This window comes from Enhydra lutris, unplaced genomic scaffold, assembly GCF_002288905.1.
Source record: "Enhydra lutris kenyoni isolate GAN:26980312 unplaced genomic scaffold, ASM228890v2 scaffoldscaffold99, whole genome shotgun sequence".
Classification (NCBI taxonomy): Eukaryota; Metazoa; Chordata; class Mammalia; order Carnivora; family Mustelidae; genus Enhydra; species Enhydra lutris.
In genome coordinates, this window is record NW_019154183.1 from 1,378,214 (window position 1) to 1,403,898 (window position 25,685).

General features: G+C 36.4%; 1 protein-coding gene across 9 annotated transcripts in view; it reads left to right on the forward strand.

The window, feature by feature from the left end:
- The window catches only part of LOC111139306 (WW domain containing adaptor with coiled-coil), an 84,615-nt gene that overhangs the window by 30,252 nt on the left and 28,678 nt on the right, over positions 1 to 25,685 (forward strand). For all 9 annotated transcript variants that reach the window (XM_022491557.1, XM_022491561.1, XM_022491555.1 and 6 more), the window contains 3 exons: positions 16,059 to 16,165; positions 23,018 to 23,133; positions 23,708 to 23,820. In XM_022491557.1, coding sequence (XP_022347265.1) covers positions 16,059 to 16,165; positions 23,018 to 23,133; positions 23,708 to 23,820 — 336 coding nt within the window. The remainder of the gene's footprint in view (positions 1 to 16,058; positions 16,166 to 23,017; positions 23,134 to 23,707; positions 23,821 to 25,685) is intronic.

Below are 25,685 nucleotides of genomic sequence, written 5' to 3' on the forward strand. Positions count from 1 at the left end.
CCCTAAAATACTTAATTTTACTACTCTTCCCTCAAAGATTTGCTTGAGGATTAAATGGAATAATTATCTAAGTCTGTAACAATCCCTAAGGTGTTCAAGGTAATTAAACAGTTCGCCTGTTTGTAAATAACATGTTAGCATAACTGTATACTATCAAAACCAGGAATTTCACATAGCTACAGTTGCAGGGGTGGAAAAATTCCCGTTTTCTTTCTGAGGTTTTTTGACATAGGAGAAAAACAAGTGCCCCAAACATGGGTATCAAGGGTGAGTCCGGCAGTTGAGGCACATGTGACCCCATCCTGGGATGGGGCCTGGGGCTTCTTAGGGGAGGAGAGCAGCTCATGGCATGATAAGAGCAGATGTTTGTAATTAGAATTTTGCTCTGCCATACAGATAGGTCTTTTAGTTTAAAAAGTTACCTCAGGTAATTAGTCTTTTTCTGGTTCATGCTCCCTATCTAATTCTTTTAGGAAGTTACGAGAGAGGGAAAAGTTTTCCCTGGGTGTGTTGGGTCTTGATTACCTTCAGCTCAAAATGATCTGCATGCCAAAGTGTCATATTTTGGGGTGACATCCTGTTCTCCTTCACAGTCCCCTGGCCTGTTCAGATTTTTACCAGTTTTACATGCAATGTGTGTGTTTCGTGCAGTTTTATCACAAGACTAGATTAACAGGACTCCTGCCACAATCAAGATCCAGAACAGCTCATCACAGTAATTTCTTGTGCTACTCTTGATAGCAACAGCCAGCTGTCTCCTTCCACTCTTCCTGACCTGTAGCAAGATAGCTGCTCTCCGTCATTTCAGTTTTGTCATTTCAAGAATGTTATGTAAATAGAAGCACAGCGTGTAACCTTTGAGATTGAATTTTTCACTCAGCATGATCCCCTAGAGAACCAAGGGGGTACTGTATATATCTGATGCCTTTCTCTTGTATTGCTCAGAGTACTCTAGGGTATGATGTATACCTCAGCTTGGTTAACCATTCACCTGGTGAAGGACGTTTGGGTGGTTTGCAGTTTGGGGCTCTTAACCAACATATCTGTGCATTCATGTACAAATTTTTGTGTGAAATGGCTTTTTTTTTGTTAGCTGCCTAACTTTAGTGATTTTTATAATTATCCAGGGACATCTTCACTTGTAGTCAGTCATCAACCGTAGTATTACAGATTATTACTTTTGCCAGAATTTAATCCTCATTGATGGTCATGTCTCCAGTCACAGTCGTCTTTCAAGTTGTTACACAAATACCTTAATTTTTTTCAGGAAAGGCTTAATTACTAGATGCCAATTTAATGTTTCAATATTTGTATCTAATGTAGAGTGATACAAATGTATCCGATTTGCTTACTACTTTGCTCAGAAAATAGTATAAGCAGCTCTTCTGAATAACCTGTATTTTCATATTTGGTCAGTATATTCGTTGAAACAAATATACTATTCGTTTAACCTACCAAACTCGAGCTGTTCTATTTTCACAGAAGTATATCTTGCTGCTGCTCTCCTTTTAAGAGATTTAAAAATTGTGTTCAAAAAGCAGTGACACAATCTCGAATCTGACATTTTTAGCAGAGTGCCAACACCTACTAAACTGTAATTGTCAAAAACTTGAAATAGGATAAAATAAAGTCAACAGTAAAATTACTGGATGTTACTTAATCTACCTTTGAAGATTGAGGAGACTTGAAGTTATGATATGTGTTATAGCTTTGGCAGGTATCTTGTCAGTCACCTAGGAAGTTCAGATAAACCTGAAATTTTTCTTGACTGAAAGTGGTGATATGGGACCAGGAATCTTAACAGTTTAAAAAGCACCTCAGTTTCTGTTGATCTACATAGTTAAGTTTGGGAAACTAAAACTCTGGGGAAGAACGATTTCTGTTTGATTCTGTGTGTCTTGTACTGTCTTGGGCATTTGCTGTTCAGTATTTGTCAGAGGAGTACTCTGTGTGTTTGGGCGGGGGGGGCGGGGGGTAACTCACTGAGTGCTTTTATGAAATAAAATTACAATAAAGGAAAAATTTCAAGAGCAAATTTTGAGGAAATTAATAATTGCTGTATGACATCAGTCATTTGACATAAAAGTTCTCAAAATAAAACAGTAACATTACTGGCTGTTGGTTCCAGATATTAAGCAGGTGAGTTTAGGTGCATTTAATGCATACTGCCGTCTTAGAAGTGTAGGGTCTCTCCATTTGCAAGATTTTTTATTTTGATTTTTCTTATGATTATTTTTGTTCTTCTGTGTTAATCTAACCCCACCCCCAAGTTAATGATTGCTTTGATTTTTGAATTCTTAAACATTTGATAATGCATCCTCAGTTAGGTATAAATGGCATCCTCGTTGGAAAAATAATTTCCTGGGTCCCATCCATTTTTTTTGTTTGTTTGTTTTAGCGTAAGACATTACTACTTTGCATTGTAGCATTTAGGGTTTCTGTGGAGAAGTCCTAGGTCAGCACTTTTTTGCTTGTTTTATAAGTGACATGATTCTGCTGTCTGGGTGTTTTAAGAATTTTTTATGTTTAAAATTCAGCAGCTTCCCCAGATCATGAAGATATGTTTCAGTTTTTATCGATCCTTTATTTTTCCTGGTACATGGTAAACCCCCTTCAGTCTCCAGATTGAGATTTTCCTATATTTCAGGGAAGATTTTTTAAAATTTCTATTTTATTATTATTAGTTTTTTTTTTTAATACTCAAGTGTCCTGTGTTCTCTTCTCCAGTTTTACATAAGTTGACTTCATTTTTCATTTGTGGCATTTTATCTCTAAGTGCTTATCTCTGTCCTTTGTGATATTTTTCAGGTCGGTGTTGGTCTTACAGTTGACATTGCTTTCAGCACTGTTGATTGTTTTATTACTTCAGATACAGTATTTGTTTCTTGTATGATTTCATCTTTAAGTTCTTCCTCTTCTTCCAGCTCCCCCACCCCTTTATTTTGTTTCATAGAATTCCTGTTTTCTGTACTCTGGGATAGAAGAAAATTTTAAAGTTACTGGTTTCCTGATACTTATTTCAGAGTATTTTCTTTGCTGTATTAATGTTCATATCATCACTTTGGTCTCTGCACAGTCTGTGTAGGGTGATTTCTGTGTATATACTTGAGTGAATTTGAATATGTATGTGTGTGCATGTATATGTGTAAAGTGATTCAGTTCTCTTTGATTCTGCTTCTTACTCTCCTGGACACTACATTAATTGTGTCCTTAGAAATTGGTTGCTTACAATCTGCCTGGAAATCAGAGAAAGAAGGTGTGTGTGGTGTCATAATGTGGGAAAGACTAGTTCATTCTTTCTGTTTTTTTTCTGAACTGATACTGTACATGATTAATTCTCTTCCCAGAGCTCACTCTCGGGGTCCAGGCAAAGGTTTAGAAGCCCTGTTTCAGGTAGTTCTCTGCTTAATTGTGCCAAAAATTCAACTTGTTGGGCCACGTGACTTTTCTCTCCCAGCTCTTTTTTTAATTCAGTTGTGAATTCTCTTATTCTGTATTGCCCTATGGTTCTTGTTTTCTTTGTCAGAATTTTGTAATTGTTTCTTTTAGGATTAAGTCTGTTTCTGGAACAGATGCATTACAGGAATGCTTTTTCCTTTGAAAGTTTGAAACAGTTTCAAAAACCTGTATAATCTAATCTGGCTAGGGCTGTAAGTGGACAAAGAAGGTGGTGAGAAATGGAAGATAGGATTGAAGGGAGAGTGAAGAGATGTAGTATTTGTCCAAAGAATGTTGCCAGAAAATTGGTGTGTTGGTTAAACATTATCAGCAAATGTGATCTGTCAAGCTTCTCCTTTGCTAATTATTGAGCTTCTGTTTTTAATTTTTAAAATCCCTCATAGTAAGCAACATTTGCATCTGCTACTTGATGTGTATAAAATTGACTTGGGCAATGTGGCAATTTTTACTTCTCCCTTTAATAGACAACCATTTCACAGTTGGAGAACACCTAGACACAGAGTGTCTGATGTTGGATTACCAGTAGCAGCCCTGACTGTCTCAACACAAAAGTGGGATGACTAAGCAGCAGGGACAGATGAAGTTTTTGAATCAATGCTGTTGGGTACATGTGTCTCTGGCACACAAGAGCAGTATTTAAAATAGTAAAAGTTTAAAAAGTATTAAAAATACTGAAAAAACAATAAGGGAAAACCCCATGTTTTCTGTGAGGTAACTCTGCTGTAATATGATGCCCTCTTCTTTCTAATACCTCATGATTTTGGGAGAAGCACTTTTCCAATATATATTATGGGTACAGGTAAAAGAAGGGAGGAGAGTGATTTTTTTTTTAACTAATAACTTAGTAATTATAGTCAGTGGGTATAACAGCTAATGTCTTCTTAACACTTTTTTTTGCTGTGTCATATTAGTTACATTTGACAGGTGAAGTTTATATACATGCATGTAACACACGATTTGTTACTACCGCCCAGTTTTTGGGCAACTAATCTGTAGAAATGCTATCATTCTTTTAATGATGCTGTATGGAGGCTGGAGGTTCCAAGAATGGAACTGAGCATGTTGATCCTTAATCTCCCATTACCCTATTGCAGTAAAAGTGGCTCCTGTTTTAAGTATTGGTCTTCCATTCATGCATTTGTTTTATTTTAGTATACTGATGGACCCAAGCACTGTTGTAATTAAGGGGTTGTAGCCATGACATCACAGGCAAAGTCCTTGTGTTCAGGGAGGTTTTCTCTCCTGTTAGAAGAGATGGACAGTGAACCATGAGAGACTATGGACTCTGAAAAACAATCTGAGGGGTTTGAAGGGGTGGGGGGGGGGGAGGTTGGGGGAACCAAGTGGTGGGTATTGGAGAGGGCACGGATTGCATGCAGCACTGGGTGTGGTGCAAAAACAATGAATATTGTTACGCTGAAAATAAATTTAAAAAATTAAAAAAAATTAAATACAAAAAAAAAGAAGAGATGGACAATATATGAAATAGACAAACAGGATAATTTTATATTGTGATTTAAGCCATAAAGGAAGTAGTGATTTGAAATGGTAATGGCACATGGTAGGACGTGGTCAGGGAGGAGAACGTGTTTTAGGTGGTAGCTTGTGAAGTAACAACTGAAGAATGAACAGCCAGCCATGTAAGGAAAGAATTCTGTGGCTTAAAGTTGGGGGAAAACATTAGACAACCATTTCCTTCAAAGAATTTTCTTTAGTCTTTGTGTCATCCTTAAAGGTGCATACTTTAAAGTCTCCTTTTCTCATGATCCACCCAGTACTGTTGAAAAGCATGGAAAGAACCCCAAATACTCAAAACCAAATAATCAGTTCTTAATTGTTTATTTGGAGACTTTTCTGTCCAAAAGATAAAATGTTTTTTCCTTAGCTTCGCTTCTAAGCCCCTTTAGTAGTCTTTGGCTTTGTTTAGCTTTATACCCCTTTTATCTCATGTGTGGGAATTCTGTGTTCCTATCAGACTAATTTTACTCCTTGTCCTCTGAACCCTTGTCACCCTGTGCCTTCCTATTCTTATGCCATTTCTCATACCTTTTTTTTAAATTGAAGCTTATTCACTTTGTTGTCCCCAGTTAAATCTCTTTTTTCATTAGATGATCTTTGTAATTTCCTTTATTTTCTTAATATAAGTGAGAATTTTAAGTGTGTGAAACATTAGAGCATAGCGCATTCTCGAAGATTCCCTTGGCTTCATTTTTCACCCATTTTTAGTTTGAGGGGTACAGTGAGGCTTCCAGAGTTGAAATTGGTTACTTCTTGCTCAGTTGATTACGGTCAGGAGGTAAAATTACTTGGAGGGACATAAAGACTTGGCAGGACCTGCCTCTTTCTCCTTGTTTGGTGTACTGTCTCTCTAAAGGCATCAGCTTGGAAAAGGGTAATACTCAATTTGCAGCTACGTTGTTGCCTGTCCATTCTTAATCTTAAGATAATTTGATACGTTTTCTTAAAGCTTACTTTTTATGTTAACTTTTTCTTTCAAAGGTGTTTTTTCCTTACTTTTGGCTAACCCTGTAGTTAATATAAAAACAAGGAAACAGAATAGTGTGAGATGTAATCTAATTACACTGCATAAAAATAGCTGTTAAGGAGAGATAAGTGATATGGTAGGGGGCTTGTTTTAGATTGGAGGATCAGGAAGGCATTTCTAAGGATGTAGCAATTTAAGCTGAGACCAGAGGATGACCAAGAAATAGGCAGAGGAAGAATGGGAGAGGTGAAGAGAGAATGTAGGAAGGATCTAGGATAGGAAGGAACTGGGCGTGTATTCAAAGAACTGAAAGTGGCTAGAATAGGTAAGGTGTAGTGAGCAAGTTGTGAATGCTGCAGAATGAGGCTGGGAGGGGAAGTAAGACCATGAAGGTGAGTGGCTTCCCTCTGTACCCATTAAAATTCAAGACAGATGTGCTCAGAGATGCAGGCTTGAACGTTTACTTTGACTCCTGTAGAGATTGTTTTAAAATGAAGACAGGAATGAAAGTGGGAGAGCATTGAGAATATTATGGTGAACGCTGTGAATTTCTCCTGGAATCTATAAGAATGAGGAGATCGTTACTCCAGGATTAATTCTACATAGCTCTGAAATGACAGCTCTTTTGTTCTTTGTGATAAGGAATCAAATGCTTGAGATCACTGAGGGGTCAGGGTCTGTGTTGATAATTTTTCTAAGTGAATGGAAGTAATTCTACACACTGTCCAAACAGTATCTTCCTTGACGATGAAGGTAACTGTAGAAGTTAGTCACCTCTTCACTTTAATAAGGCAGAGGCAGAATGTGGAGTAAAGCCCAGATTACTTGATTGAGTGCTCTTTTCACTGAGTGATTCTCATTTCAAATGTCTATTTTTAAAAATAGAGGTATAATTCACATATCACACAATTACCACCACCACCACCCCACCGAAAGCCCTATACCTGTTGGTAGTCACTCCCCATTTCTTCTCCCTGCCTGGTCCCCAACCATTGATTTGCTTTCTATCTTGATAGTTTCCTATATTGGATATTTCATATAAATGGATTGTATACATTCTTTGTGACTGGCCTCTTTGACTTAATATAGTGTTTTTTGTGGTTCATATATGTTGCATCATGTATCCATACTTAGTTTTCTTTTTCTACCCCCCCCCCCGGTTCAGTAATTCTTAGATCCTTTCAAATACATGTAAAATTTTCTATAAGAAGGTATCCCATACAACTTTTTCCAGATTACGTGGCTATGTGATATATTTTGTTCAAACCATCTCATAGGAGTAGAGTTTGAGAATTGATGAATTAGGGATCTCTGTGTAAGCTAAACAAGTCAAAGTCACACGTGTAAAGTATGGTAGCTTATTATTACTATTATTTGGTAAGTTTTGTTGATGTGTAATTCACCTCTCATACAACTCACCAATTTGAAGTGTGCAATTTGGTGATTTTTAATGTATTCCCAGTTGTGCAGCCATCACCACAATCAGTTTTAGAACCATTTCATCACCCAGAAAGAAACTTTTATAACTTGCACTTTGCCCCCAGACTTAGGCAACCTCCTTTCTGTTTTACCTATTGTGGATGTTTATATAAGTGGAATCCTACGATATGTAGTCCTGTGTGAATGCTTTATAGGACTTAGCATAGCATTTTCAAGGTTCATCCGTGTTATACCTTGTGGCAGTATTTTTTTTTTTATTAAATTAAATTTTAAAAATTTAATATTAAATTAAATTTAATTTAGTATTAAATTTTTAAAAATTAAATTTTTTATTATAATTGTTTTTATTTTTGAATAATCCATATTTATTTGTTAGACATTTGGTTTCCAACTTTTGGCTGTTAAGACTAATGTACTGTGAACATGTGTGGACACGTTTTCACCGTTCTTGGATTTATACCTAGAATCACTGGGTCATACGATAAATCTTTGTTTAATCTTTTAAGGAAATACCATACTATTTCCCAAAGCAGCTGAGTATTTTATATTCACAGCAGCAGTGTGTATGAGGGTTTCAGTTTCTCTGCATCCTCCTCAGCACTTGTTACAGTCTGTCTTTTTGACTGTAGCTATCCTGATAGATGTGAGTGGTAGCTTATTGCAGATTTGATTTGCATTTCCCCAGTGACTGATGGTGATGAGCATCTTTTCATGTGCTTTTTGGTCATTTGTATGCCTTCTTTGTAGAGGTGTTTGTTATCTTTCAGTCATTTAAAAAATGTATTTATCTTTTATTGAGTTGTAATAGTAGAACTGGGTAAAAGTCCTTTGCATAGGATATGCAAATATGTTTTCCTATTCCGTGGATTGACTTCTCACTTTCTTGATGGTATCCTTTGAAGCACAAAAGCTTTAAATTTTGACAAAACCTAATTTTTATATATATGTAATATGTATATTTTTAAGATTCTGTTCATTTGATAGAGACACAGTAAGAGAGGGAACACGGGCAGGGGGAGTGGGAGAGAGAGAAGCAGGCTTCCTGCCAAGTAGGGAGCCGGATGTGGGGCTCCATCTCAGGACCCTGGGATCATGACCCAAGCCAAAGGCAGACGATTAACCAGCTGAGCCCCCCAGGCGCCCCTATGTTTTTTTTTCACTTGAAATTTGGTGATGAAATAAGCCTGTGTTTTAAGAGTTTCAAAGTTTCAGATCTTAACATTTTTGTCTGTAATTCATTTTGTATTAGTCTTTGCGTATAGTGTGAGGAAGGGTCCAGCTCACCTTGATTCTTTTGCATGTGCGTTGTTCCTTGAAGTATTTTGTAGAATTCCATTTCTAGTCTTCAGGTATACATAAATAATAAATGTTATGTACACATGTAAGAGTAATAAAGATGTGAGTAGTTCCAAAGGAAATATGTGATACATACTTTGAACAAAGTAGTTTGTATCACTGTGTAAAATGATATAGAGCATATTAATTTGGGGTGAACATAAAGGATAGCAGTATTGTTTTTATTTATTTTTTTAGTTTTTTAAAGACTTGAGAGAGGAGTGCATGCTTATGTGAGCCCCGGGGTGAGGGGGGAGGGGAAGAGTTGAAGGGCAGAGGAAAAGAATCCCAAGTACACTCCTTGCTTAGCCCTGAGCCAGACATGTGGGGCTTGAGATACGACTGAGCCCATCTAGCATCCCAGCAGAAGTGTTTATAAAACAAGCTTTATTAATGAAATTCAGCGAAAGCTGCATCTTTCATCTCTGCTAGTTAATAATTTTTGGTCCTTACTCTGTTAACAAAGGAATCTCCTTGATACTGTTTGTTCTTGTGGATAGAAGTGCAGATGTATTACATAGCATTATTGTTGATGAAATTTTTCCAGGTGGTGAACATCTTGGTACAAGTTTGAAACTAAGTATTCTACAGTACAATTAGCACAGCAGTTACATTCTTGGAAAATGTAGCCTATTGTTTTAAGCAGAATTAGGTACTGGGCTCAGCTAATTAGAAGCTGATTTTTAAGATGGGACAGGACTTGAGAAATACCCTCTGCTTAGTAGGCATCTCTGGCCCCATTCCACTAATTATCAGTGGATACCTTCATCTAGAATAGTGCCGTCCAGTGAGCCACGTATGTGATTTTTAAATTTTCTGCTAGCCAACATCTGGAGTTAATTTCAATAATAAATACTATTTAACATATCTAAAATAGTTCATCATGTAATCAGTATAGAAATATTAATGTGCTATTTTACATTCTTTTTGTATTCAGTCTTTGAATCCAGTGTGTGTTTTACACATGTAGCATATTTGAATTTAGAGTAGCCAGATTTTCAAGTGCTCAATAACATATGTGGCCTAGTGGGCTTAACTTGGATAACACTTACTTAGAGGGAGTAACTCAACTACAGGGCACTGTCAGATACAAGTCTTCTGTTAACACATCTGAATCATTTCTACCCTCACCAGGAGACATAGTCTGGTTAGCTACATTTTGATTTTCCACCACCATTTATTTTAGCTCCTATACAATTAGTAAATTGGAGAATGACATTAATAAATTGAAGCTATATTGGTTCATATGCGGGATTTTTTTTTTCTAGGCAAGGAGAATCAGAATAGCAGGAATAGGGTTATAATCTTCAAATAGAAAAGAAAAAGCTCACATCCAGCTAGCTGTTGCCTAGGGTAAAGAAAATTTAAGTCTGCTCCCCAGCCTTGCATGGCTCTCTGTGGCAAGTTGCATTTCTTCTCCATCCACTGTAGCGTCAGTGCTTAGAACTTCACTTCTATGTTCTCATTCCCAGCAAGCCTCATTTCTACCCCCCCTTTTTTTTGCATTTTTAACATCCTCTGAAACAAATCTGTAACTATGCTGAGTTGCTTGCCTGTGCTCTTCAAGTTTTTGTTAGTGCTTTAGTTATAATACAGTTGCATAATTTTGAGTGATTTGTTCCTACTCTATTTTCCCATAAGGCTTAATTTTAGTGTGATTTTGCAGAATTTAAAGTTTGTCAGGAAGATATTTATGTTATGGTAAAAATACTCATTATAGATGTGGCTTTCTTTGTAAAATCTCCTTATTTTTAACTGTTTGTGGTCTCTTGTTTTGGACTAATGAGAGGAAAACCAAAATAGTGGAAGGCAGTAGACCATTTAAAATAAAGTGTGGCGTAGATGCTGACCACACCAAAATCATGTTATTAAAAATTTACATCTTGGGGGTCCTATCCCATATACTGTGAATCAGAATCTCTGTGAGATTCAACCTTGAAATCTACATTTTTTTAAATACACTGAAGTTTGAGATCCAGTGAACTTAATTAGTCATACCTACTGCCTACTTTTATTAGTTTGAATAGCAGTTTAAGGTGGTAGATGTCCTTGAAATCTTTAGTATTCTAGTTATGCCTTACTCATTCTTTCATTTATTTGTAGATGGCATGAAGACTTAATTTCTGATGATCTGGTAGTGAATTCTAGTGGTTTTCATGTTCTGAATAAGGACACAAATGCCATAGTATTTATCCCTAAATAGAATGAAAACTGTTGTTTCACTTTTTGAAAGCTGGTTGTGTTTCCCAGTCTTGTTTGCTCATAGAGAAGTGTATATTCTTTGTTTTCCCTTTAATATCCAAGTCCCCTTTTCTAAATGCAGTGTAATTACTTAATTTCTAGCTGAGTCGGGTGCATTTTGTTAAATTTTTTCCCCCCATTTCCCAGGGTACTCTAATAGGGCTCCATCTTTCTCAGTCTGGAGATTCTAGTCTTTTTACCCTTTAAGACCTTGCTTCTGAAGTTAGAGAGGTTGCTAAGTAGGGATTATTCTGCCTTTTAAACATTGAAGATGTCAGGTTTGTATATTGCATTATGTTCATTAATTGCTTATCTTAGATTAATGTCTAATCCAGGAATCTGCAAAGTTTTCTTAAAAGACTGGGTAATGTTTTAGACTCCTGGGTCCCACAGTCGCTGTCACAATTAAAAGAAAAAATTAGCTAAACATAGGTAATATAAATGATTGGCTGTCGCTGTTTTTTTTTTTTTAATTATTTTTATTAACATATACTGTATTATTTGCCACAGGGGTACAGGTCTGTGAATCATCAAGCTTACACATTTCACGGCACTCACCATAGCACATGTGCTCCCCAGTGTCCATAACCCAACCACCCTCAGCCTATCCCTGTCGCTGTCTTTTGATAAAACTTTATTAATAACTTCATGAAAACACGCCTCCAACAGATTGTAATTTGCTGATCCTTGGATTCCAGTCTGACATTAACATCCAGTTGAGTGAAAACATCTCCATTTTATATCTGCCTCTGGTTAAGCACTGGATGAGAGAACTTTGCCCAAGCATAAACAAATAACCCCTTTATTCCACCCCCTCCTCCCCGCAAAACCCAAGTAAATTCTCAGTAGTATCCTTTCGTTTTTTTAAACAGTTTATTTATTTTTTAAGATTTTTATTTATTTATTTGACAGAGATTACAAGTAGGCAGAAAGGCAGGTAGAGAGAGAAGGTGGGGAAGCAGGCTCCCTGCTGAGCAGAGAGCCCAATGCGGGGCTCCATCCCAGGACCCTGGGATCATGACCTGAGCTGAAGGCAGAGGCTTAACCCACTTGAGCCACCCAGGTGCCCCAGTAGTATCCTTTTCTTAGAAATCTTTAAGATTTGCTTCATTAGTCCTAAGTTTAATTCCTTTTGTTTTGTTTTAAAGATTTTATTTATTTATTTGACAGAGATCACAAGTAGGCAGAGAGGCAGGCAGAGAGAGAGGAGGGGAAGCAGGCTCCCTGCTGAGCAGAGAACCCAATGCAGGGCTTGATCCCAGGACCCTGGGATCATGACCTGAGCTGAAGGCAGAGGCTTTAACCCACTGAGCCACTCAGGCGCCCCTAAGTTTAATTATCTTAAGTATCATTTAAAGCCAGTTGTTTCCCACCTAATCCATAAATACTGCTTTCCTCAAAGAGACTTTCTTGGGCCAAATAGCATCCATGAGACTATCTCTTACCAGCATATATATTAACTTCCTTTGTGCACTTGAATAATCACTGATTTAGTATTAGAATTCTGAGTTCCAGTTTTATGCATGGCTCTACTCTTTGCATATATTGGCATCCGCAGATCACTTGTTCTTTCTTTCAGTCTTAGACTCTACATCATGACTTAAAAGAAAAAAAAAAGATTCTATTTGAGAGACACACCAAGGCAGGGAACACAAACAGGGGGAATGGGAGAGGGTGAAGCAGGCTTCTTACCGAGCTTGGAGCCCTATGCAGGGCTGGATCCCAGAATCCTGAGCTCCTGACCTGAGCTGAGGGCAGACACTTAACGACTGAGCCACCCAGGCCTCCCTACATCATACTATTAATAAAAAGAACTTGCGTTCTTATCCTGAAATATGCAGACTTAATTGTAGGGCGGGAAATAAAAATTTAAGTAAATTTTTGAGATAAAAAGATTTCTGAGAAATTTTGTATTATAGCACTTGTGTATTAGGTATGGAAAGTGTAGCCCTGGAAAATCATATCCAGCATCATTGTTACTTTGGTGCTGGTGTTACTTTGCTTCTCTACTTGGGTGTTAACTAAAGTATGAAAAGAACTACCTGGAGGAATTAAAAGGCCCAAATGAGATCCCTCCCAAAAATACTTTGGAAGGTAATATAAATTGTAGCTTTTATTAAGGAGAGTTAGCTGCAACTTTGTATGGTCATGTTATTTAGGGGCAAATCTGCCCTGCATTCAGTTCTTAAGCACATCCTTCTGGCCAGAGTCTAAAGATTTATTGCTTGCCGTACCATACCATGCTTTCTATAAAACCTCTTTTACTTAGTTTTGGATCCGATTTAAGAATGTCAGTTTATTCTTAGTCCCTTACCAAAATAATCTGTATCTTAATCTTGCTTCTCACTTCTTTTTTAAGGTTCAGTTGTTAGTTTTGCTAAGTGGTCTAGATAAATTTATTTCACAGGATGTAGACTCAGAAAGCTCCTGTCTCTGAAAATGTCTTCGCTCTTAATAGCTGATTGAGTTTTCTCTTGTCTCTAAAGCTTTAGGCCAGGGTGCCTCAGTACTTGTGTTTTTTCAGTATGTTATGGCCTCTGAAAAAACATATTAGGCCTAAAAGCTATCTGATACCATCTGTCACACTGGTGGAATATTTATTGTTTCTTCAGAGGTAAGAGCTTAACTAAATTGGGTGCTTGTCAGTTTTTGAATTTTCATTGATATTAAGAATAACACTAAAATGGAGTAGATGCCTGGATCTTAACATCATGAGAGAGAGATCAGTAGACCTCGATGCCTAGTATACCTTCTGTTTGTAGAGTACTTCACTTCACAGGTCTTGTAATAAATCTTTAATGTGGCACTTTTATAGTCTAAGTGTAAGTCATCTTGTTTAAGAATATATGCAAGTAAATGTAAAGGCATCTAACCCAGGCTTCTTAAAGGATTATTCTAGGATTCATTTCAGTCTATAAAATCGACCTGTTTTTCATTATTGCCAGCATATTTATGGAAATTTCAGTGGTATCCGAACTCTTACAAGGATGGATAATATGCCCTTCTTTGTATACATTACTCAGTTTCTTAGCTGTATTTTCCTGTTAACCTGGTTTTTCTTTAAAACAAACAAACTAGGAGTTACGTATGGAAAGTACAGATTTTGGCATAGGTTTAAGATTTTCTTAAAAACTTGGGAATATTAAGATTTCTTTGTGAATGAGTGTTTTGGGGTTTGGTGATTCTCTAAGAGGGTCACAGCACCCATTGTATAGTCGTCATCATGGCTATGACTTGCTACTGCGAAAAGATACATAGCAGAGTCAGCTAAGAGAAAAGGTATGCAGAGCAAAGCCTGGAGGAAGCCAGGTGCAGGCTTCTGAGAGTCTTCTAGTAGAGTCGCACAAGACATACTTCATTCCTTCAGCAATGAATTAGACAGTATTTGTGAAATGTTGACTGTAAAGGGGACTTACTAGAAATTTGGTAGCCACAATTGTTACTAGATTTGGTTTGTTACATAGGCACCTTTACCTAGCATGTACCAAAAATGTGGATTCCCAGTAGGAAAGCACATGTTAAGCATAAACCATGTTGTATGCACAACTTGGGCACAGTGAGCAACTGTTAACTCTTATGGGAACTATATGTAGGTGCCCACATGTCCGCCAAGGGCCACCTGTGCACAGGGGCCTTTCTGAGGATAGAGGTCTCAGGGACAGCTGTTAACTTTTCTTCCCGCTGAGTTTATCTTGACTAATTTCTCTTTGTGTTTGTTCTTCCAGTGTTTACTGAAGAATATTTTGCCTACTGTTACAAGTTTAGGGTGTTTTATATAAACGCATGCCATACAGCAGGGTAAAATTAAAAACAAGTAGATGAAGTCATCAAGCAGTAGTCTGGTTGAGATATTTCCTCTGTTCTATCACCGACATTGTGCCACGTCCTGTCTTTATCACATTACTAGTGTTTTGGGTCTTTGAATCTGCTTTTGGTTTCCCTTATAAACTGGCCCTTATCCAGGGTTTGATGTTGGCCATTGCCTTTTCTCTTGCCATACTCTTAACTTCATTCCAAGCTCCTAGTGCTTGTTGATATTATGCAAGGCAAAGTAGAGTCCCCTCCCTTTCACTTCTGATGGAGGAGACTTGCAGATCACTTCTGAATTCCTAGTGCTCCGTAGGTCTACTGACATTTCCGCTTGGGTATCTGAAACTGTAAAGTCATCTTCTGTCTGTCCCATTTCACTTTTCTTACCTACTTAGTTTCCCCTGCTGACTGAAATAGTTAATTCTCAATCATTTATATTACTCTTCCCACATTTTGTTCATTACAGTGTAGACTTCATACCATTGCCAGTGTGTTTGTTTGTTAATTTTTAAGGTGGATTATGGTATATTGTTGCTGGGGAAAAATGTAATGAAATTAAAATACAGTTAGAAATTGTAATAGCAATTAGACTTTTGTGGTGAACCTTCTTCGATCTTTAATCAGTGTTTTTGCAAGTCTGTATTTTTATACCTTGGCTTTTCTTAAAATAAACACTATCATCCCTGATGGTCTTTGAGATGTGTGGATTATTCATAAGGCTCATGAATTACTTTTAAGCAGTTCTTAGAGTTGGCCCTGTTATTAGGAGACTTAGATGATACCATCTTCATCAGATACATTCCCTAGGACTTAACTTTCTTAATACTGTTTTAGTTGAAATATTGGCAAAACTATTTAAAATCAAGTTGCAGAGGCTGTTTAAGAAATTGAAAAATAATTGCAAAAACCTACGGGATATTTGTGACTTTTAGTTCTGTATCACTGAATTTTTGTGCCTTTTTTCTTTATATTGTGTGTTCCTGTCTTTCCCTAATAAATCTCTTATTTTTAAAAAATTGCAAGAAATGATACTGATGAGGTTTTGCTCATCTGATTATACATAACATTTTTCCATAGGCTGTCAGCCATGCAAGCTCTATGCTCTTTAAGCCACATCTTTTTTAGGTTCACAAATACTTTATATGTAAGAAGTATGAATATGTATATATTCCGGATGCTTATGTAAAATGATTTAGGGATACACAATAATCTGTAGTATGATAGAAAGCAGTTGAAATTAAACATGAAATACAACTTATAATTCACTTTGGTCTTTGTTTCTTTTAAGGGACCAGTTACTCTCCACAAGAAAATTCACACAACCACAGTGCTCTTCATAGTTCAAATTCACATTCTTCTAATCCAAGCAATAATCCAAGCAAAACTTCAGATACAGTAAGTATATAAACGTGCCCAATTTTGGTTTTGGGGGGGGCGATTGTGTGTGTTTATTACCCTCCTCCCTCAAAAACGCCCCCAAAAACTCCTCCACCAAGTCTTGTTTAATCTAAAGTTGACCTTTTTAAAATGTATTTGAAGTAATGAGCTAAGCTTCGTAGAACTGAGAATAGTCAGGAGATACTGGTATTATTTCATAACTTTTCTATACAGAGCAAAATATGACTATTGCAATGTCTGAGATAAAAAGAACTATAGATTGTGAAACTTATGTAGTTAAAGTGGTTTACCTTGTCCTCCTTTAAGAAATGTATACATTTCTTAAAATATATATTCAGAACATCTGCTGTGTATTACACACCCTACTAAATAGTAGCGATATGATGAGGATTCCTGTCTTCAAGGCAATGAAAGTCAGGAATTTTAGGTATTTCTAAATGGAAGTAACTCAGCTTTTTTTTTCTTTTTAAGTCATGGTTCAAATGAAAGTTTTAATACATTCTTTCAACAAAAGTTTAAGTTTTCAATTTGCCAAGTATATGCCAAATTGGTGATATATATAGTACTAAGAAAATGTGGCCCATCTCAGAGTAACTTCTGGACCTGTGGTGAAAACGGAAGAGTAAACAGTTAAAACAGTGCCTGTTAGAGTTGCTTTGGGAGCACTCAGAAGGGTAACTCCAGTCTTGGATGAGAGGAAAGTATTAAAGTACAAGTAACACTCCCCAGTGGATTGAATATAGCAGCTAGGTGACGAGGGCTGGAATTCATGTGGTATGCAAAGGGAGCAGCATCTGCAAAGACCTAGAAGTGTGAAATAACATAGCCTTTGGAGAACTGCAAAGGTTTTGAAAGTGTGAAAGAATGGTAAGAGCTCAGGTTACAGAGATAAGTGGAAACTAGCTCCCCCAAAATGTGTATCTTACCAAGGAATATGAATTTTATATAAAGGCAGTGCAGAACTACTGAAGGATATAATTGGTGAAGTAACCTCCTACTTGGGATTTTAAAAATTCTGTCAGAGAGTAGCATGGAAAATACAAGGAAGGAGCCACTAGAAGCTTACAGAAGTGTAGGTTGAATCCAACAGATTCTGCCTTGGATATTTGGGTGATCATCATACCTTAATCAACATTGAAAGGTCTTTGGGATTTATTATTTCTTCTCCCTTATTGAAGCAGTGTGGATAGTACATTTTCAGAGGAAATGAAGACATAAATGATAGCATTTTCATAAAGATAAATTTAGAATAGTTTTAAATACTGTTATCAGTCAGGGTCTAGGTAGGAAAACAAAACATGCTATCTATTTTAGCACAGAAAATTGGACAGCACAGAGAATTTTATATCCAGGATTGGCTAGGCAGATAGTGTATGTTATTCAGGACTGAAAAAAAAACAAAAAGGAACACGGAAGTGATACACACATACCTTCAGCCTTAGAGCTAGAGTACAATAGGAAGAGGTTGTAGTTATTAGAACCTAATAGCTTAGAGGAGGAGCCTTGTAGAACTGGTGATAGGACCTCTGAGTGGTACGATGAAGCTAGTTCTGGTTTGGGGCAGATGGCAGAGAGCTGGAAATTGGAGATATCTGTGGCTGCTAGGCTTCTTATGCCTTTTGGTCTTAACTTCAGTGCCTACTATTGGCAGAATCTAGCTGGTAGCTAGCTGAATAAATGATGTAATTCACCCTAGTATCACAGATCAGTATAGAAGCCAGTGGTGTTGAGGCTGAGACAACAGCTTGGTAAGCCTTAAGAGGTGTTACATTAAACTCCTTGGCATGAGTTACACAATAAGGTGTATATTCAGGATTTTAGAATGAATCTGTTTTTGTGCCCCATTAATTTACAAAGTAACAAACACGAACTTAAAGTTCCATTTATCACTTATAATCCCAAATTGGTATTTGTCTACTGATAGTTGCAGTGGCAGGCCATGTGGACATTGTTTTGGCTTAAGAAAAATCTTATTTCAGGGAGAACTAATTCTGGTTGATTTGATTTCTAAGACATGGGTTAAACGTGAAATCAGAAAGAGTAAATAATGGGCAGATAAGCTTGATCTACCCAAATCATAAATGGTGTTAGGGGATTTCGTTTTGTGAATGGAAGCTGAAGACTGTTACCTGAATGGATTAGTATTATATGTTTTAAGAATCAGGATTTCCCTTTCTGTAAATTGCAGCTACAGGTATATAGTTAATCTCCAAGTAGTGGTCTTCTTATTATGATGTGCCCAGTGGGCATGACACATGTATTATTTTATAAACTACAAATTTAATCTTACCTGAAAAGTTAGCTTTTGAACTTTTCTGCAGGTTGCTTACAAACTTTTTGTCTTTAAATCACTTCTAATGGAAGTTTTTGAGTAGTAAGTAAAACATAAAATTAGTTTTTTATCTGATTCTTTCATAACAAAAGAATAAAATAACAGGTGAAAATTAGAGAACTTAGGTCAACACATTTTAATCTAGGTTAAAATATGGAATAACTTTTTTAAAAAGTAGTTCTTTTTTTTTCTCTTTGAAGTTTTCAGGTTTTAAATCTTGTTGTTGAAAGATCAGTAACAATTATTATCTAGTTAACATCTACACAGACATTTGGTTGTGTGGGTGATTTATATTTATCGCTGTTGATAGTCAAGTTGAAGTTGCCTTATTTCCTCAGTATTAAGATTTTCACATTTATTGTGGTTTAACAGAGCCTAGCCCATGATAACTATTTAGGAAAAGCTTTTTGAACGCCTCCTCCTCTCTAATCTAAATATAACAGGACTTACAAACCTTGTTTTAGGTTAATTATGCATATTTGTGATTTTTAAGAGACCTCTGAATTGCTTCATTTAGAAAAAAAAATTTATTCCCATTTAAACACATAACAGGTATCTTCCCCTTCTACATACCCACCAGTCTTGATTTGCTGGGAGGTACTTCAGTCTCAGTTGACTTGGCATTTATAGTCCAGCTCCACTTGTTACCACATAAATAACTTCGTTTTTTGGAGCTTTTCAGCTTGAGGCTCAAGATTTATTTCTGTAACCAGTCTTTGCCTGAAGATACTCCACTTAATTTTAAAAAATCAGAAATTTATCAGCGCGCTCTTAGGACGCCACGGAATTCTTTATTACAATAATTGCCATCTTTGATGGTGATATTGTTGGTCAGCGAAGGGGCTCCTTATTAAAAATTAGTAAGTTAATTCTAGGATTAACCATTCCTTTTCCAATGTTTCCCATGGGGAAGAAGTAGTAGGATTCTGTATTTTAAGAGAGAGAGTAGAAGGGGATACACTTTTAAGGAGAAAAGCACACCTAAAAGACATTTTGAACTGAAGGAGAGCAGATGGGTACCGCCATAACTATTTATTAGTACTGTTCTTTCAGAGCAGTCATTTTCATACTTTTTGGTCTCAAGACCTCTGTCTACATTCATAAAAATTGAGAGCTTTTGTTCATCTTTTATCCGTATTTACCATATTTAAAAATTAACCCTTGGGGGGGGAGCGCCTGGGTGACTTGGTCATTAAACCTCTGCCTTCAGCTCAGGTCGTGATCTCAGGGTCCTGGGTTCTAGCCCTGCATTGGGCTCCCTGCTCAGCAGGAAGCCTGCTTCTTCCTCTCCCATTTCCCCTGCTTTTTTTCCTCTCTGTCTCTGTGTTTGTCTCAGTCAAATAAAATGTTTAAAAAAAAAATTAAACCTTAATAAATATGAGGGCCACTCAGGTGACTTAGTTGGTTAAGCATCTGCCTTTGGCTCAGGTCAGGATCCAGGGTCCTGGGATCAAGCCCTGCGTCGTGCTCCGTGCTAAGTGGGGAGCTTGTTTCTCCCTCTGCTCCTCCCCTTGCTTGTGTGTTTTGGGTGCTCGTGCTCTTACTGTCTCAGTCACTCAAAATCCTTATAAAAACACCTTGAAAAATAATTTTATAAAAATCAGATTTGTAAACCCTTTACATGTTAGCATATGTAATGTTTTTATGAAAAATTACTTTGTAAAATAATAACTACTATAATAGTAATGTAAAATAATAACTTTGTAAAACAAAAAGATCTGGAGTATCTCTTTAATGTCTTCATAGGAGATTCCTAGAACTTCACAAGTGCTCTGCATTCAGTCTTCCCTGGTAACAAATCCCCTTTCACAGCATCTGGGGAAATTCCACTCTGTTCTTGTGATAGAATGAGGAAGAAAAAGACAAAATCATTATAGTAGTATTACGAAAATAGTTTTGATCTTTTAAAATGATTTTGAGGTCCTTCAAGGGTTCCTGGACAACACTGGGAAAACTGTTACCTCAATGCTTATGTTGGCAAATACATCAAGCCTAATCCAGAATATTTGAAGTGTTTGCAGGCCTTTTGGGGGTTTAGTTCTTAGTTGTAGATACTCCTTTTTTAAAATCAAATTTAATAACTTAAGATCTAATGTTTAACATGGTGATGATAGTTGGTAACACTATATTATGTGATTGAAATGGGCTGAGAGTGAAAAGTTCAAAATGTTTTCACAAAATCTGTGAGGTGGTGATGGATGTGTTAGTGAACCAGATAGGTGAAATCCTTTCAGTGTCAAAACATCACAGCATACACTAGTATCTTCCAATTTTGTCAACTATATATTCCAATAAAGTTGAAAATACATAATGAAGAAAAGTAGTAACACCTGTTGCACATAAGCATTTTGAAAAATTCCCCATTACTGAAAGGGTTCCCTGCCCCCTTTACCTTTTTGGTGTGGATGGAAGTGGGGTGAGAAGATAAGCTAAAGTTACCGGTATGTTATTTTAATGCTGTACCCTGAAACACGTTTTGTTAAGTAAGACATTAACTTGTACTAATCTGAGATTTGGTGGGCAAAATCAGTGCAGTGTCATAGACCCATACCATTGAAGTTTCTGGTCCGTGAACTTTTAACTGTCCTGGAAGTTATGCCAGGATGTAAATTAACTGTCATCAAATAATATACTGTTAACTTGAGCTGAAAAAATTTTCTTTCTTAAAGTGGGACTCTTGACGAGGGAAAGAGTATGTCAGTATATATTTTGATGCCTGCTCCTTGCCTTCTTCAGAACAAATCACAGAACCATCACTTTGAAGAGCACTGGTGTAGACCACTCTGCCCTACTCCGATGTCCTCTGTCCACCTGCCTCAAATCTTACTCTGCTTCTTCAGACCAAACTAGTAATCAGTCCCATAAAACCACTTTCCAAGGAAACAAAATCTTTCAGATATATCCATAGAAATGTTCAGTTTATATAATAATTTAGGTACAAGGAGTGGTGAGTGGTGAAAGAGGACTTCTTGAATTTGACTTTCTGTGATTGGGTTTCTACAACTTGTTGTAGCCTATTTCTGAAAACTAGAAGGATTGAGGATTAACTTTCCCCTGATATGAGGGTTTTGGATGCACAGGGCTGATTACCAGTCGCTTCATTATTTTGAGGTATAATCCCAAGAGCATAAATGTGGCAGAATCTGCAATATCTTTTCATCTACCCTTAAATTATTGCAGCATTTTGAGAATTGGTATTGATTTGTTGGAAATAATGGGCATCCTGAAACCTAGGTATTTTGATCCTACCTTCTATCACCAGTTAGTTTTGTGACCTATAGCAAACTGGTACTTTTGGTGGGCTCTTTCTTACTTGGTAAAATTAAAGCTGAGTCAGCAGGGCATGAGAGTTCATTTCTTTCCTCAAGCTTGAGCCCAGAAGAGGTGTAGACTGCCAAAGTAGAACATCATTTCAAGCTCATTTGAGAAAATAGTCAAGAAATTCATCCGCAAGTGTCCTTGGGATTCTACCAGATTTCCTGGGCCTAGTGCACTTAACCTTTATACTTTTTAGATCAGTACCATGGAAATTGGGCCTTCTTCCATATTTTTCTAATTTCTTTATAATTTTCCAGTACTTATAAAATACCTAAAAGATAATGTAGCTGAGAGTTTCTGAAAGGCTGGTTTTTGTTACAGAGAAATGAGTGATGCTGCTGACCCATATATCATGTGAGAAGACAAGGTTTAGTTAACACTTGCCCCATCTCATGGATTTTGCTGGTGAAACAGATACTACACTTTTAATTAGCTTTGTGTTCATGGTTTTATTAATGTCGTGGGTTTTTTTTTTTTTTCCCCCCACTAAGTAACAGTAAATTCAGGGAGATTGTTCTCTGTTAATACTATATATGAGTACTGTTGTGCATAGTGAGTTTAGAACTGATGTGCTGTCGGGTCATCAAATCAGTCATTTGTCTGTGGGTTTTTTTTTTTTTTTTTTTTTTTTTTAAATTTTTTTTTTTTTTTTTTACAGAGAGAGAGATCACAAGTAGGCAGACAGGCAGGCAGAGAGAGAGGAGGAAGCAGGCTCCCCGATGAGCAGAAAGCCTGATGCGGGACTCGATCCCAGGACCCTGAGATCATGACCTGAGCCGAAGGCAGTGGCTTAACCCACTGAGCCACCCAGGCGCCCCGTCTGTGGGTTTTTTAAACTCCCCCTCCCCATTGCCATGTGATTGGATTTCAGCAAGTAAAATTACTATAATGGAGAACTTCGGTAATGCTTTTCTGAAGTCAAGATGTTAATTTCACATTTCTCATTTTGTACCTAATAAACATATATCTTCTGTTTAATTTCACATTTTACAGGATTTTCCACTGTTCTTTTTTAAGGTGTTCATAGACTAAGGTCTCCTAAGATATATACATAGATAATTACATTCTAGATCTGGGTGTTTTTATTTAATGGTCTTTTCCCTTATGTGTGTTTTGAAAACCATTGACATTCTTGATGTTTCATATCAAGTGATTAAATAGTATTAATATTTTCTAATTTTTAAAAATGTATTTTTAAGCCTTATGATTCTGCAGATGACTGGTCTGAGCATATTAGCTCTTCTGGGAAAAAATACTACTACAATTGTCGAACAGAAGTTTCACAGTGGGAAAAACCAAAAGAGTGGCTTGAAAGGTATTTGCTCTTACTCATTAAAAAATATTTCTTACTCTTGATTTTACAGCTTAGCATCTTAGAACATTCTGAGTTTAGATTTCTTAACAGTGAAACTCATCATTCCCCTCTTTAATTGTAGTGGTTTTCTGTAATTACTTTTTACTTAAAAAACAAACAAACAAAAAAAAGCTTGGACAGTTAAGTACCTGTCTATAAGGACCTTGTAAACCATCAATATATTTAAGATTTTAGATCAGCCTATACTTAATGCATCTTCCTTATAATTTGTAGTAGAAATCTTCATAATTCTTAAAGTATAATAACATGTATCCTTCATATATGTAGGACTAATACTGGAAAGTTCTGGTTTTGGGGTAAATGACATTATAGATAATTGCTATAATATGATCATCACTGAGAAACGTTACTGTTTCGTTAGCCGTATCTTATCTCATGCACCAGTTGATATTATGGCTGTGTTCAGTTCTTTTATTTTCCATATACCGTTTTATTGAGCATTTGGCCAGAAAGTTACATGTAAACTCATTGTACTTGATGTAATTTTTATGGGTTTACCTATGTTTATTTTTAGAGAACAGAGACAAAAAGAAGCAAACAAGATGGCAGTTAATAGCTTCCCAAAAGATAGGGATTACAGAAGGGAGGTGATGCAGGCAACAGCCACTAGTGGGTTTGCCAGTGGAAGTAAGTATTAATTTTTTTCTTTGAAACAACATGATGTTTGATTCACTCCTATAGTTCATATATTTGTATCTATATTCATAGATGTTTACATATATAAAGTAAAATAATAGAAACAGATTTCTTTTATGTTAGATATGTCTTCCTAACCTTGACCATTTTGTTTCCTGAAAAGAAAAAGGGTGCACAGAGGAATAGTACACATATGTATTCATCACTACTCAAAATGGCTATAATGCAGTTGAATTGGTAGAAAATAAAATTTCATATTATGGACTGACTTTTTTAAAACAAGAGTTGTTTGGTTTCCCCCCCTTTTCCTGAATTGTGTCCTATTAAACTGGACCGGGAAATCCCTTCCAGAACGCACTGAATCTTTCGATCTAATAATTGAATTATAGTCATATACAGATAGTGACATCAGAGTGTCTGTTGGTGTTTTACGTTTATCAGTGAGAAACTTTTTTTTATCATGATCATAGATCTAGATCACGTCTCCATGCTGCGGACATACCTTAATGTTTTTTGAGGTTAGATTTTGTCTAAGTGGGACAATATGAGTAACATATATTTCTTTCTTAATTCAAATTAAATTTGTATGTGAAGTTTTACTAAGCGTATTCTATTCCCCGTGACTTCCCTTGCCCAGAATAGAATTTAAATGCCACCGTAGAATTCTTAGGCTCTTTATCAGATGTTGAAACATTGAGAAGAATTTTTAAAAGATGCGTTCAGGGAATTTTTTGACTTGGGCATTTGAATCTTCCTCCTATAACTTAAGTAGGGGCTGTATTTGGTCTCAGCAGGGGATACTGATTCTTTTGACAGAAAAAACTCCCAAGATGAAACAGATAGTAAAAGTAACATAGTTCTTCAGCACTGAATGTTTACGATATATTCCTTGGAATATTTAATTTTTTATATTAGTGAAATTGTGCTTAATTCTTAAAAAACAATGACTTAAAGTACTGAAATGAAGAAATTAAAACTATTGTATTTTGAGATGGAAGACTTGGGTTCCAGTTCCATTTTACTTAATATCTTAAGTAATTGTGATTTCTGGCAAGCAGTCAGAAATGAGGTAAAGGTTTTCCTCTCCAGGTTAAAAAAAAATAGCACCCAGCTTGTGGTCCTCCTGAACAAACTGCAGAGGGATATTAGGGGGTATGGAGGAGGAGTGGCAAATGGATGTAAAAATAATCACTTATATATTGGGCCATGCCTCTCATTGTGGGTCATGGTTCCCAGAGAGAAAAAAATAAGAGCCTAGTGTGTCTCCTTTATTCTTTCCAAAATAATCCTGTCATTTAAGTCTCTTCTCCTTTGAGGTAGAGTAAATGAAGGAAGTAATTAAAGATCGATGGAAATATTGATGGAAATGGAAGTAGTATTTTTTTGTCTTTTTGCTAAACCATCTTTAAGGAAATAAAATCAGAGTTGTGTTTTTAAATAAATTGTGTGCATATCTTTTTCTTTCAAAAATGAAGGCATTCCTTTTCCTTTTTCTTCATAATCTCAAAAGCGAGTCATGTTTGTTACTAAAATATAAGAGGGAACTTTCTAAATTCCATGAGCCAGGAGCATTTGGGGAGATACACTTTTTCCTGTGTATATATAAATCTGTATAAAACGTATGTATGTGTTTTACATCAAAAATGGGATTTGTTATGTTACTGTTTTTAACCTTTTCTTTTCAGTAATATTTCAAGGAAATGTTTCTCTATCAGTTTAGAAATCCATGTGTTAGATTGCATGGTTTTCCTTTTTTTGTTGTTGTTAAATGTGCCCTCATTTATAAATGATCCTCTATCCCTGGATACTTGAGTGGTTTCCACCCTTTTCCTACTGTCAGCAGGTGCTACGATTTC